Here is a 15,029-nt window from a genome sequence, read left to right on the forward strand (position 1 = left end):
ATGCCACTTCCAAATCTCTCCTTCCTCAAGAAACTCAAGCACAAATTTCTGACACGAAAGCAGGTATCTGGAAATTATAGCTCACTGACAGATTTCCCTGGCTGCCATCCAAATATATCTCCAGCACAATGTCCACACGTGCTCCATGGATACCATCCTTCTCACCCCATTGTCCATGACAGTCAGCGTAGGCAAGCTGCAGCCTCACCACTTCACAACTCCAGCTCTTGGACCAAATCTCTCACCATTTCAGCCCTTCAACATTTCACTTTGAAACTCAGGGATAACTAGAGCATGCATAGTTCTGCCAGGTCGTTTTGGCACAGGGACAAAGGCATCTGTACGGGATGCATCCTATGGCCCTTAGCTTGCTTAGTGCGCACTCACTTTGCGCTTACTTAGAGGATGCCAGCCTCTAACTAATTCATCCTGAACAGCAGGAAATCTGCTGTTCAGATTCCTTTCAACAGTGACTGAATTCCAACTTTCAGAGTGAGAGAGAGACATTTCTTTTGCTTTGCATGTACCACAGTTGTGTTTAGAATGGCTGTCTTCAAACCTGTGGCCTTCAGAGCACTTTCGTCCATGCAGTAGGACATCCAGATAATAATGCAGACGAGACAAGCACTCAGTTTTTAGCCACTGCTTTTGAATATTTGCGAAAGGTACAACTGACATGTCTGCGAGAGCTGGCTTTCTGTTGAAGGGGGCACAGATAGTCCACTTGCTATCCCATCTTAAGTCTCTCCTTATTTGAAGCTTCCCTGACATAAATATGAGACATTCCTGGAGATTCATACAGAATTGTGCCATACAGTCACTGCATTAAGATCCTTTGGGTACTTTTTCTCTCTCAGTAGCAGTGTTCTTTTTAAAACAAAACACATTTTGGAATTAAAAGCAAAACTTTTCTATGAATATTTCTGGGCTCGTTATAACACTCGCCATTCTGTAATTTTAGGAATTATTTATTACAACTAGAATAATCCAAAAATATACTGCTACTTGCCAAACAACTTCTTACCCTATACCAAAGTAACAGTGAACTACAGAAAGCAGTTCCCAGAACAAACCATGATGCAGTTCTTATTCTCTCTGATGGCTCTCTGCTTTATTCAAACATACTTTATTCATAAAAATCATCTATAAGTAGATACAAAGGTTCTAAATCAATTCTGTACACTCTTTGCTGAGGAAGGAAACAAAAAAAGCATTGGAATTTTGACATTTTTCAGAGTTTCTCTACAGTTGCAAAAAACAAAGACATTTTTGACTTATGCAGGGAATAATCTATGTTCATTTTGAGGCACTGAGACGACTGACAACTAAAAAGACCTCATTAAACTTTAGTAGAAAGATCTGACACAGTAGGCTTTCCCCACTGTGCCTAGGCACAGTGTGTCCCTCAGCATGTAACCCTGGACCTTAAAATATGCCAGTCTGCAACATTCATTCAGGGCCAACTCCTGGATCTGGAAGACCAACAGGTTTTGGATAGACCAAAGAACTTCTTTCACAGAGTTGATGGTCCTCCAGGCACAGTCACTGTCTGTATCAGTGTGTCCCCCAGGGAACAGACTGTAGAGCACAGAGTCCTGCTTGAACATTTCATGCTCTCAGACCACTTTCCTCCCTGAGTGATGCTGACTGCCTGTCATTGGGCCCTCACCTCAGCTGATCCTACAGGTAATGCCCATTCCTGGAGGTGATGTTGACTGCCTGATATTGTGTCCCCCCCCCCCCCCCCCCTTGGCTGCTGCTCTAGGTGTTTCTGACTGCCTTTCACCAGCTCCTCACCTCGTTTTCTCCGCTATGTGATGCTGACTGCCTGACACTGTGTCTTCACCTCAGCTGATCCTGTAGGTAATGCCCATTCCTGCAGGTAATGCTGACTGCCTGACATTGTGTCCTCACCTTGGCTGCTCCTCTAGCCTCAATCTTTTCTCCCATGAAATGTGCACATTACTGTTTGCGACTTTTCTGTGAACATTACCCCAAAATATCAATCTCTTTTTGAAGGTGATGCCTACAGAACAACATTTCAAAGTTTGAGATGACTAAAAATTTTAAAACATGACTTGACATAACATAACCTGTCTTGTCAACCAATCGAGATGTTGGAAGAATATTCTACAGGCTACTGAGCCTTGCTAGTAACCCAATGCAATGACTGGTTACTTTCTGCACATGACTAATAATCTGACCAAAATCCTTTTGCTCTCAACCAGTTATGATTCTGTTCCAACCAATCAATAATAACAACTTGCATATAACTGAGGATGCCATCTAATTATTTGATGGTTGGATCCTAAAATGTGTAAGGCTCTCACATGACTGTAAGAATTGCTGGTGCAGCTTTTTGTGGCAAGTAGTGATCATATCAAGTCCCCACTGTGTTAATCTAATGGGCTGGGAGGCTCTGGTGAATATAATGCAAAGACAGACTGCAGCCTCATTACTCAAGGGTGTTACAGCATACAGTTAAGTGGTTCACATATAAAGGAAGCACTTGTAAAATTGTTGCATTGATATAACACAGACATTTTAACAAAAAAACACCATCGTATTCCAGACACCTTTATGGCACCAGTAATCTAGACTTGCTAAAACCTGCTCCCTGTTCTGGTGTCGCAATTGATTTTATTCTCTTTCAGCACAAGTTACAGTTTGTAGCAATAAAATCCTACACCACTGCAGTCATCAGATAGTGTCCAGTATAACAATTCTGCAAAAGTGCTTTGAGCTTTAAAACCTTTGCTTACTACAATGAGGACAACAACCTGAAACAGGTGACAGTTCTTTTAGTGTCACAGGCACTCCAGAATAAATATCAGCAGTTTGTTGAGAAGTAGTAAAGGTATTTTAAAATAGCAAAGACACTTCTAAAGGAAGCACTGAAGCAGGATTATTCGGTGTGCAAATGCATTGACTGCTACACGCCAGATTGAGAAAGCAGTTAAACTAAGGCATAGGTAACTCAGTGGTTAGCATTGCTGCCTCAAAGCATCAGGGACCCAGGTTCGATTCTAGCCTCGAGTGACTGAGTGGAGCTTGCACGTGCTTCCCATGTCTGCATGGGTTTCCTCCCACATTCAAAAAATGTGCAGGATGGGTGGATTGGCCATGCTAAATTTCCCATAATGTTCAGGGATGTGCAGGCTAGGATTAACCGTGGGAAATGCAGGATTACAGGGATAGGATTGGAGGTTTCTCTGGGTGGGATGTTCTTCAAACGGTCAGTATGAACCCACTAGGCTGAATGACCTGCTTCCACGCTGTAGGGATTCTATGATTCTTGATGATATTGAATCCTGCAGCAGTTTACACAGTATAAAAGCAAGGTGCTTTGGTGAACTAATTTTTAAAAAAAACTGTGATCCCAAATTAAGTATGGTGTCCAATTCTGGGCTCCACACTTTAGGAAAATGTGAAAGGATTGGAGGGACTATAGACAAGATTTAAAAAGCCACTGAGGACTGAGATGAGGATAAATTTCTTCACTTTTCAGGGTGGTGGACCTGTGAAATTCTCTATCACTTAAGGCTGTGGAGCCAAGTTACTGAATATATTCAAGAAAAAAATAAAGGTAACACTAAAGTTGCTGTAGTCTTACCAGACCATTGGGTGGTGGTGGTTTAATCTGAGGATCACCACACCTTAGGTGAAGGGAAAGGCTGAGAAAGAAAATCCTTCATCGTAACCTCAACTGTGGCTGCCAAATGAACGCGCTCTGCATCACGAATCAGCTGTCCAGCCAATTCAAGACTTATATCGGCGAATTTCATCATGGTTTCTCCACATGGCTCATGGTTTTTCCACATTGATTTCCGCAACTCTCCTCATTAGCTATGTCCCACATGGTGCCCTATTTGTGCTGACTGCCTTCTCACCATTGGTGGAAGCATTCACCACTGCTGGGATCTCACGGGATTCCCAGCGCAGCACCATTGTTAAAGCACTGTTCTAATTTTTAATTTTAAAGTTCATGTCATGGGAAGGGAACAAAACAAAAATGCTTCTCAGGGCATATAGGTGACATGGCTGACACTCCATTGCAAATACAGGAGCACATTGTAAAGGTGCTGCTATTTAAGAACCAAGCTCCACAGATTACCAGTCCTTAGCGCCATGCCCTGCCTAAGGGAGCATTACTCTTGCCCCAGTGCTCAGTACAGTCCAACTTCTTTTCATGGTTCACTGGGGGAGCATCACAGGCTGGTAAACCTTCAAATGGTTGAAAACATTTACTTTTATACTGCAATAACAAAAGCGAATTAGAAACAAGTAAAGTTGCAGTTGCCTCTGGGTATAGATAAGGGCTGCTTGTGTTCCAAGCAGCAACAAGTTCACAGTCAATGATTGATCACTGTACCCAGCTCACAGCTACTGGAGCTGCTGTCAATTTAACCCTGCCTGGTTTGTTGTACCCGGTGCTGCAGCACTCTGTCATGCTGAAGGTGATGCTCCTCCTGCTCAACATCGTTACCGAAAATGATTGCAATATACCAGCTCTCCAATGTCCAGCACATGGCCTCATTGTCTGCTGCATGCAATGATTATCAGCTCACTGCCTGGAGTGCACTTCAAAGACACCCTAAACCCATCCAAGCAATGGAAACACACCTTCAGCAGGGCTACCGTCTACTCCATGATGGCCCAAGTCGAACAATGGGTAGCGCTGCATTTACACTCAACCTTGGTCAGGCTTTCATCGAATTGAGGCATTAGCCATTGTTGTAACAGGTTGCTTTGGTCTCCCAGCAACCATTCTTAGAATACATCAAGCCCATGAAATGAAGGAGGAAGATAAGAATTCCCAAAGATAAAGGTATCATGGCAGTTCCCAGTAGACCCGGAAAAGACGTTAACGATCCGATACCAATGATCACATATAACTTGTGCATTGATGGAATGGAATCAGTTTCTGTTGATGTGAGTTGTGTTATGATATGGCCCTCTCATAGGACATCGTTGTTTGCATCAGGGGCTTCATTGGCAAAAACGTCTACTGTCTGGTCTGCAGCACACTGACCCCATCACTGAGAAACAAGAAGTGGCATGATCTGTCACAGATTTCCTCAGTAACAGCCTTGAAACATTTGTGGGTTGAGGGTTGTGAGATCCCACACAGGGCCCCAGTGGATCACTGAAAGCAGCCAAGTCCATCAAAGTTTAATGCAGCTGTCACCCTCACAGCCACTCACTCCTTCATGTCACAGTCCTGCTCATGGAGTTGGCATAGTCAAGGGCTGTCACTCACACTGCACCTCTGAAATTCGCTTTTTTGTCCATGTGTGAATGAAGACTGTACTGAGGTCAGGAGCTAAGTGGCCCTGGTGGAACCCAGACTTGGCATCACTGAGCAAGTTAGTGCTGCGTGAGAGCACTGTTGATGACTCCTTCCATCACTTTACTGATGATCAAGAGTAGACTGATGGGGGATATTTGGCTTGGTTGGATTTGTCCTGTTGTGTGTACAGGATATACCTGGGCAATTTCCCAAATTGTCAGGCAGATGCCAATGTTGTAGCTGTACTGGGCCAGTTTGCCTAGGAGTGTGATACATTATCAACCACAAGTCTTCACTATTATTGCTAGAATGTTGTCAGGGCCCTTTGCAGTATCCAGTGTCTCGAACAATTTCTTTATACCACATGCAGCGAATTGAATTGGCTGAAAACTGTGATGCTGGGGACCACTGGAGGAGGCCAAGATAGATCATCCACTGGACACCAGGCTGAGGTTTGTTGCAAATGCTTCAGTCTTATCTTCTGCATGACATTGGGCTTCCCCATCACTGAGGATGGGGATATTTTTGGAGCCTCCTTCTCCAGTGAGTTGTTTAATTATCCATCACCACTCACAACCAGATGTGGCAGAATGCAGGGCTTAGATCTGATCCATTGGTTCTGCAATTGCTTAATTCTGTCTATCACTTACTGTTTACTGAGTGGCATGCAACTGGTTCGGTTTGGTGGCTTCACCAAGTTGACACCTCATCTTCAGGTATGCCTGCTCCTAGCACGCCCTCCTGCACTTTCCATTGAACAAGGATGACCTCCTGGCTTGATAGTAATGGTTGGGTAGGGGATATGCCAGGCCATGATGTTATAGGTTGTGCTGGAGTACAATTCTGCCATTGTTAATGACCCACAGAGAACCATGGATGAACAGTTTTAAGATGATACATCTGTTTGAAGTTTGAACGATTTAGCACAATGACATGATGAAGGTTGTATTCAATGTGAAGGCGGGACTTCATCTCTACAAGTTCTCTGTGGTGCCCGCTCTTATCGATTCTGCAGATTGGTAAGAATGAGATCAAGTATGTTTTTCCCTCTTGTTGGTTTCCTCCTCATCTGCTGCAGACCCAGTATAGCAGCTATGTCCTTTAGGGCCCAACCAGATTGATCAGTAGTGCAGCTGCTGAGCCACTCATAATGATGGACTTTGAAATCCCCCACCCAGAGTACATTCTACACCCTTGCCATTCTCAGTGCTTCCTCCAAGCATTATTCAACATGAAGTAGTACCAATTCATCAGCCAAAGGAGGACAGTATTTGGTAATCAGCAGGAGGCTGCCTTGTTCATATTCGATTTGGCATCATCAGACTTCATTTTGTGCAGAGTCAATGTTGAGAACTCTCAAGGAACTATCTCTTGACTGGATACCACAGTGCCACACCATCTCTGCTGAGACGGGATATACCCAGGCCTGGTGATGGTGCTGTTCAGATGTTGACTAGAGGTATGGTTCTGAGTAAGGCTCATAAGGCTGCATAAGGCTGTCACTGGTCTACTCAGTGAGACAGCTCTCCCAATTTTGGCACTACTCTTGTTGTAGGGTCGACATTGTTGTTTCTGGTGCCTAGGTCATGACTAGGCCTTTTACCTTCTTTGAAATTTTCTAGTGACTGTTAAAACTGGTTGGCTTTCTAGGCCATTTCAGAGGGCAGGTAAGACTCAACTACTGGATACATATGTAGGCCAGACCAGATAAGAACAGCAATGTTTAAAGTACATTTGTGAACGACATAAGTTTTTTTTGATAATCGACAATAGTTTTATGTTTGTCAGTAGACATCTAATTCTAGATTTTCACTGAATTCAAATTCACCATCTACCATGGCAGAAGTATTGCGAGCCTTTAAGCTCTAAATGAGGGGACAAAGCACAAAGAGGCAAGACAAGCCAGAGATGTTGTATGTACCCAAATAGTTGCAAAGTGAGTGAACACTAACAGGCCAAGTGAGAAGCCTCGAGTCCAAACAATAAACTGGATACCTGTTCCTGTACACTGGTAATGTGTTGCTGGAAAAGCGCAGCAGGTCAGGCAGCATCCAAGGAGCAGGAGAATCGACGTTTCGGGCATGAGCCCTTCCCCGAAACGTCGATTCTCCTGCTCCTTGAATACTGCCTGACCTGCTGCGCTTTTCCAGCAACACATTTTCAGCTCTGATCTCCAGCATCTGCAGTCCTCATTTTCTCCTGTACACTGGTAGTAGCATACCAATGACAGTGTGTTCCAAAGTGCTGAAGTGCAGAACCATACTCTAAAGGGTGTTTTCCCAACTGACTCGCCAATGCCCATGTCTTTTAGAGCTGGGAAGATTCTATCCATTGAACAACACATAAATATAACTTTATCAAGAGCTTAGTTCATGCACATGCTTCCTATTTAGTCACTATCACACTATTTTAATCACACTACTTTCCAGTGGTTCCTTTCAGATCCACCTCAAAGACCGATTTCTTTGATCTCTAAAGGTCACCCACTAGCCAACAGTTCTGGTCACCCAAAGGTTCTCTCTTGCTGCTTCCCTATTAGACAGCCTTGAACCAAGCATCGTGCCAAGAGCAGCCTTTTTCCCACCATTGACCACAAGGGAAGCTCTTTTCAGCTATTTCAAACTTGACACTTGTGTCTGCAAGTCAGATTCGTGTCCAGTCGAACTGCTAAAATCACACATTTAAGAGGCATTAGAAGGTCCCCTTAACTCATGAGAGATTCAGTTTGTTGGCAGAATACTATTTGGATAGCTGTTTAAAACCTTGAAATCTAGGTGCAATTAATTAACACTGCCTATCCACACACCTTTACATTATTGTTTTAACATAAGCAAATATTTTTTTTTTAAATAAAGCCTCATACAGTTCTTATTTTTGGGGCACTACCCTCATCAAATTCAGAGGAACTAGCACACTAGATTAGTAATGGGGACCCCCTTTCAGGTGGCTGAGAATAGTCAGTCTGCACCCAGTTCTTGGCAGTAGCAGAAACACTCAGACTGGAAAACACACTTTGTGAAAAATGTCTGTGACAGTTATTCCTTTTAACTTACTTTAGTTTTCATTTGCCAAAGCAACAGAAAACAATCAAGTACTTTATGTTGCTAGTTGTGCTGTAGAAACATGTAAAAATATTCAGTAAGATTCCACAGTCAAAATAGTCACTGCAGAGTAATTAGGTTTACTTTCCATTCAACAAGGTAGAGTCAAGTTCAGCTCAAATCATTGGCATTCCATCCTGTAATGTATACCAGACTCTAAGAATGAAGCAATCCACTAGGGACTATTCTGAAGTCCAGGAGGGAAGAACAGTTCCATGTTGAACTTTAGCCCATTTTACCTTCATTCCTCCAAATATAAGAAGCATTGCTTTGGGGCTTGTATTTCTAGCTTTTACGTGAAGCATTTTTCTGAAAATTAATCAGTCCCACTAGCTGCATTATAAACACCTATTTCCCTCGATTATTTCCCTGGATTGCCAGATTGAGAGCCGGAGTTGGTAACGTGATCACAGCCATTCAGAAAGTAACGTGCTGAGATATCCTGCGAGAGGGTGCATTGAGTACATGCAGTCTTGCCCTCTGTCTCAGCTGTCACATTCTGAAGGAAGGGTTCCTTTTTTAAGCCATTTTTCCTCCCCTCTCCTCCTTGGGCCTCACTGCTATGCTGCATCCCTGGAAAACAGAGTGGGGGAAGGGAGAACAACCTGTACACAGGCCTTTGTCAACACTCCTTTGAAACCAGCCCACTGGAGGTATACAAGAATGGTCCAGCCTGACTTACTTTTTAATTTTCTATCCCCGTGGGTGGGGGCTGGATTCAATGCTTCCTCTAATGGTACAATTGAGGCAGGTATAGTTGACATAGTACAAATGAGATTAATTAGTGCCTGTTTACTGCACAATTAGATTATTGGATTTATAATAACCATACACATAACAATTCAAAGAGATTATCATCAGCAGTACAATGAAGGACAAAAACTAAGTTCATGGTATTTAACATGCATTAGGATATCAGTTAGAATTTCCAGAAAGCACAATCTCAGAAATTATCTGAAACAGCTCACAAAAATAACGCTGGAATTAAAAAACAAGTGTGATATAGTTGATACACAGTGTAGCTTGCAAGATAACGTAGCCCTTTTAAAAGCTTCACCCTACATTATAATGCTGTCTCTTTCAACAGCTCTCAGCTGTTCCCTGTTAAGTCACAAGCTGATTTCAATTAATCTGATTCGAGCAAAATCTTTGGGTCATTTAAAATACTCCTTCAAGAAAGATCCTCTCAGTGAAGGGTCTTACTATAATGCAAATCTCTACAGATTCTGGTGTTAGCCCACAAGGAGCCACCAGTATATTTGGTTCACATTAGTTCATGCCCAATTTACATTGAAGCTTTCTGAATTAGCTTTCAAGCGTAAATACAAGATCAGAAATATTTGCAGGGTGTGTGCGTCTGTGTGTATGTGAAGAGAAAGTAACAATGTGAATGGGTCACTGAAACAAAGCACTTATTTTTAGACAATTTTTAATTGTGGCCCAGATGTCAGCATGCTCACAAGACAATGCACATATTAAATGCTATTCATCCAGTCGGCCCTCACCTTGCCAATGACAGGGATATCAACAGAACCCCAGGTGTCTGCTCCCCAGTGAACCAGGCCGGAGGCAAAATCCGCAGTAACAATCCCAGCAACTGGAAAATATGGAAAGGATTGGAAGATCCATAATGAGCTCACAGACTGAAGCTATGTATGTTCAGATAGTTATTTTATCCAAAGTACTGTATTTAAATTAAAATGTGAAAAAAGCAAATTACTTTTATAGTTGCTGTCTTTTTTTCTCATAACCGTGACAGAAATCAACAATTTTCTTACAAGCAGGAAATGGACATTGAGACATACACAAATTATTTTTTTAAATACAATGTATTCATGTTTTTCAAGTCAATACAATCAAGGCGGACACACATTGGAAACAAAGGTTTCGTGTAATTATGAACAAAAAAACTTTTTGAAACCTGAAGACTTTTTACTGTCACTGAATGGACAGCACAACGCAATCCATTCAGTGAAACACTGACATGCTCAGAGACATAGGTTAATGCTCATCTCCCTCACCACCCCACCAAATTTTCCACATTATCATAACCTTTCCTCTATGAACCACATGATGACTGATCAGTTTTTTTTCATCTGGGACTGTATTTCTATTTCTTCTCTTTGAGACCTCTTGATCTCAGTTCTGTTTCTTAGGTAGACAGCAAGCAGACCCCCTCTGGAGTACGAAACTGCAAAGTGAGACAGCCACCAACCAAGCACCACATAAAAACTACAACTACAGAGCATGGCAATTGGCCTGGGATCAGAAACCCACTCATTCATTGTTAGTATAAAGTGGACAGATAGAACAGCAGGTGGGAAATATTTAAAAAGTGAACACTTTTCTAATCAAGTTTGCAAACCCATGACAAAGCACCTCATTATTATTTAATTGAACAGTATGATTTCTTGATCTGTAAAGTCCTGCACAACTCTTAAATGTCTTGGCTATTTCCAGGCTTTAGACCTAATGTAGAAAGGCACTTCTACATTTGTAGACTCTTTAACTCAAATCAAAGGACAAAGACACTTCACGTACCAGCCACGGCAGATATTAGCTCCCTTATCCCCACAGTATATAAAGTAGTAGTTCCATCTTTCTGATTTGATCAATAACTTTAGGAAACATGTCTATACTACAGAAGCTGTGCTGGAATGGCCAATACAATTCAACATTTGACTTTTTCTTCTTCTTAGGAAGAAGCATCCAGTCTATACTGAGTGCCTCAAACCAGCCCAGCTTAAGCAGTTTGGATGGAAGGCTAATCAAGAGCCAAAATCCAGAGCCAATATCAACTCGTATTGCGTCACTTTGATAACAAATGGTCTCTGAGACACAACTGCACAACAGAAGACTACCCATCTACCATGGGCACCAATGTTCATTCTCAAGTAATCATGTCACAGAACTTCAAGATAATTTACAGCTATTTTTCTTTTACACTGGGATCACATTTCCAGCCACATTGTGCCTGATGTAAGTTGCTAAAGTCTTTTGAGAGGCTTCATGTGGCGAATTGAAACAGAATGCCAGTCACTTAATGTTCCTGGTCAATCAATTGGAAACTCTTCTGTCAGATACCCTGCTTAAAATTCCATAGTGGTTTTTTGGAATGCTTGTTTTTGAAAAATGACGTTCTATCGTGAAAGTTCAGTTGATACACTAACTGCTCTGAATCTCCAAATCCTATTGTCACAACGGTTGGTCTGTTTTTTTCACCTCAGTATCCAACATTATAATTGTCCATGTCATCAAGTTTCATGCAAATTCACTATGTAACCAGATCTTGGTGGCACTGTAGTTGCAGATTACAGGGCACCAGGTGGTGTAGTCATCCTATCGTATCACGTACCACAGGATCGTCTGATTTGCTGTGAGCAGTGCCACAGGACATCAACTAACATTTAACAATAGCCACAGATTTATTGACTATACTCCTCCTGGCAAAAGAGGCGAGGAAACCATGATAATATTCTTTACCACATCAGCAGAGCAGCAAAGTAAGGAGATTTCAGCTAGACTTTCCAACATACAACCAGAGTTCACTCAATTGTAAATCAAAGACAAATGCACTTCATTACACTGTTATTTGTAGGTTGTTAAAAACAAACCAATTTTTATTGCTTTCATTTCTAAAATAGCTCATTATTTTAATGAGGCCTTCGGAAATAAAAATGCCAGTTGAGGGGTTACGTGGATTTAAAATAATGAGACATACAACTGTGTAGGAATCGTGGGTGCCAACCTGCATCCTACATCTCCATGTCACCACAACTTCCCTGCTGCTACACCGGCATACTCATTCTACCATGCTGCTTCAACTCTTATCATTTTCATTAAAATGATTCAACTGTGCATAGCTCTGTGTCTGGTCCCAATTCAGTTGGTTATTCAGGTTCTTGATCCAATGCATTTGAAATGCTCTTTTTTTTTATTAGACATAATGTAGTTAAATGCTTCCAGCTTTAGTCTAGAAATTCATATTTCATTTTGGGACTTAAAATTTGATTGCAAACAAAGCCAAATACAATTCTTACTGGCGTCATCTATTTTGATAAGAGTGCGAGAATGAAAGATAGCTCATTTATTAAACCCACATTACACAACTAACAGTAGACTGATTAGTATCAGGAAGCAACCACATGAAGTGGAAACACCTATTATTTAAAATGAAAGTACACCAGATAATCAGCATGTTTCAAATTTAACAGTAAAACAAATTTGTTGTTCATATCTGAAAGGGTTGAAGAAATCTGAACTCTTTAAGCCTCATACACAGGCAGTTTCTCTGAACATTAAAATAAGTGGCTATTATTCATGTAAATCCACTTCAGATTGTAACCAATGCAAAATATATTTCCATTTCTGGTTAGCAGGCTGTTTGGTGACTTGGTAGTTTAAGTTTCCCTGAGTGTAGGAAGGTGCTGCTCAAGCTGCAGTTATCACATAAAAGAAAGGCCAAACATAAAACAAAATTAGCTCAAACGCTCATCTGTAATTTTTCTGGAAAGGCTTCCCTCTCACAAAATTTTCAATTTCTTCCCTGAACAATGGTTTTACAAAAAGCACAACAATAAGGAGGTTCTGCAAATTCCAATTCAGAAAAAGCGTGGTTAACAAATTTCCAGTGGTGCAGGTCCTCTTATTAATTCAGATCAAACTGCTACCAATGCTGGAGATAGGATATTTTAATTCTGTTTTTTTCTGCAAAAATCTGCATTTTGTACTTTGCAAAATTGCAATTTTCATCTTTAGAATACATCAAATAGTTTTACATTTTACCCCATTAATATTATCAAGGTTGAAACATGCCCATAAAATTTTCGAAGTTACAACAGCCTTATATCGTTGTAAACAACTATTGCATGGAATTTCTCTTTCTCTTAGGCAGTCCCTTGAAATTGAGAAAAAAAACACATTTCCATTCTAGTCCAATGGGTTCTGAGATAGCTGATAAGTTCAATGTGCGATCTATAGACTTTGCCACATGTGGGGCAAGGGATGCTTGGATGAGTTGTTAAGAGATTTGTGCTCTTTCACAAATACCTCAACTTTGCCTCTGTGCGTTCCCAACAAAGTCTCTTGATGTATTCAGTGCCTTCCCGAAAGCACTTTCTTCATTTTTGGTCACAGGACAGAGACTCCCATGAGTCGACACGGACATTTGGCTTCTTCACAGATGCTTTGGGGTCATTCCTAAAGCATTTCCACTGTTCTCCTGGGAGTCTTTTGCTGGAACTGAGTTCTGAACAGAGCAGTTCCTTCAGGAGTCTGGTGTCAGGCATACAAACAACAATGCACTGTGATGATAACAGTTGCTCCATCCTAAGTTACGTTTTCCAGTTAATTCTTAGGGAAACTTACATCTGCAACAATAGACTTAACATGAAATATGTACATTAAAATAAATTACCTTAGGAAGCATTTTCAAACATTTTTTTGCTTCCATTGCAAGAGCGTAACTGTGGGAAAACTTGAAACAAAACGATACCAAGACAAATTACAATAGTTAATGTTACTGATCAGTTATGCAACAGCAAGTATGCAAAATGTAAAGGGTTTAATCAGGAAAAATTATTAGGTAGCTGGAAGATGCAAATCACATTCCTTAAGCATATCAGCGCTACCCAGGGAGAGGTCAAGTAAATATACTCGCATGTATCTGTTGTCATGAAATGCAACATTACCAATCCAAATGAGTCTATAAACCTTCAGAGTACAGGATGCAAGTAAAATCTTTCCCTGTTCTACAGTATGTCATGTTAAATTATAGTTGTGAATGTTCCTGGTCTTAGAGTTGTCCTGATTGAGGCACTTAACTCAAGATACAATCCCTAATGCTATCATGTTGGTTAGTATGAAGGTTTCGTGTTTAAATCACAAATGAACGAATCCTATACAACAATATCACACTATTTACTGCATTCTGTAATCAGCGTAAGTGACATGCCATAAATGAAAGGAATTTATAAACTTCCAGGGAACCATTCCTAAGATAGTGATGAAACACAAACATTTTTATCCTTGCTAAGCTTGGAATTACTGATGTTTTAAGTTAAAAGATCTCTGTTCCACATATCAAATATCAGACATCATTTAAAATGATAAACTAGAGAATGGGAGCCCCAAATATATACTTGGAATTTAAGTTTGCAACCTATGACTCGCGAACAAGCTGCCAGAGGAAGTGGTGGAGATGGGTACAATTCAAACAATTAAAAGTTAAAAACCACACACTATCAGGTTATAGTCCAACAGGTTTATTTGGAAGTACAAGCTTTCGGAGCATTGCTCCTTCATCAGGTAGCTAATGGACATAGGACATGTCTTATGGTCCTGCTCCACTAGCTACCTGACAAAAGAGCAATGCTCCAAATGCTTGTGCTCCCAAATAAACCTGTTGGACTATAACCTGGTGTTGTGAGATTTTTAACCTTGCCCACCCCAGTCCAATGCCAGCACCTCCATAAAATGTAAACGGCTTTTGGATAAATTTTTGAATAGGAAGGATTTAGATGGATACGGGCTAAATGCTGGCAAAGAAGAAGAGGTCAGATTGGGATGTCCGGTCGGGATGGAAAAGTTGGACCAAAGATCTGTTTTCGTGCTGTATGACTCTGTCACTCTTAACGCAA

The 15,029-nt window shown here is 41.2% G+C and overlaps 1 protein-coding gene across 1 annotated transcript in view; it reads right to left on the reverse strand.

Annotated features, from left to right (window-relative positions):
- The window catches only part of peds1a (plasmanylethanolamine desaturase 1a), a 140,513-nt gene that overhangs the window by 41,692 nt on the left and 83,792 nt on the right, over positions 1–15,029 (reverse strand). Inside the window, exon 3 of the mRNA XM_043706931.2 lies at positions 9,897–9,988. Within this exon, the coding sequence (XP_043562866.1) occupies positions 9,897–9,988 (92 nt within the window). The remainder of the gene's footprint in view (positions 1–9,896; positions 9,989–15,029) is intronic.

The sequence above is a fragment of the Chiloscyllium plagiosum genome, unplaced genomic scaffold, assembly GCF_037043375.1.
Source record: "Chiloscyllium plagiosum isolate Xiang-an unplaced genomic scaffold, Cpla_swu_hap1 HiC_scaffold_17, whole genome shotgun sequence".
In the NCBI taxonomy this organism is placed as follows: Eukaryota; Metazoa; Chordata; class Chondrichthyes; order Orectolobiformes; family Hemiscylliidae; genus Chiloscyllium; species Chiloscyllium plagiosum.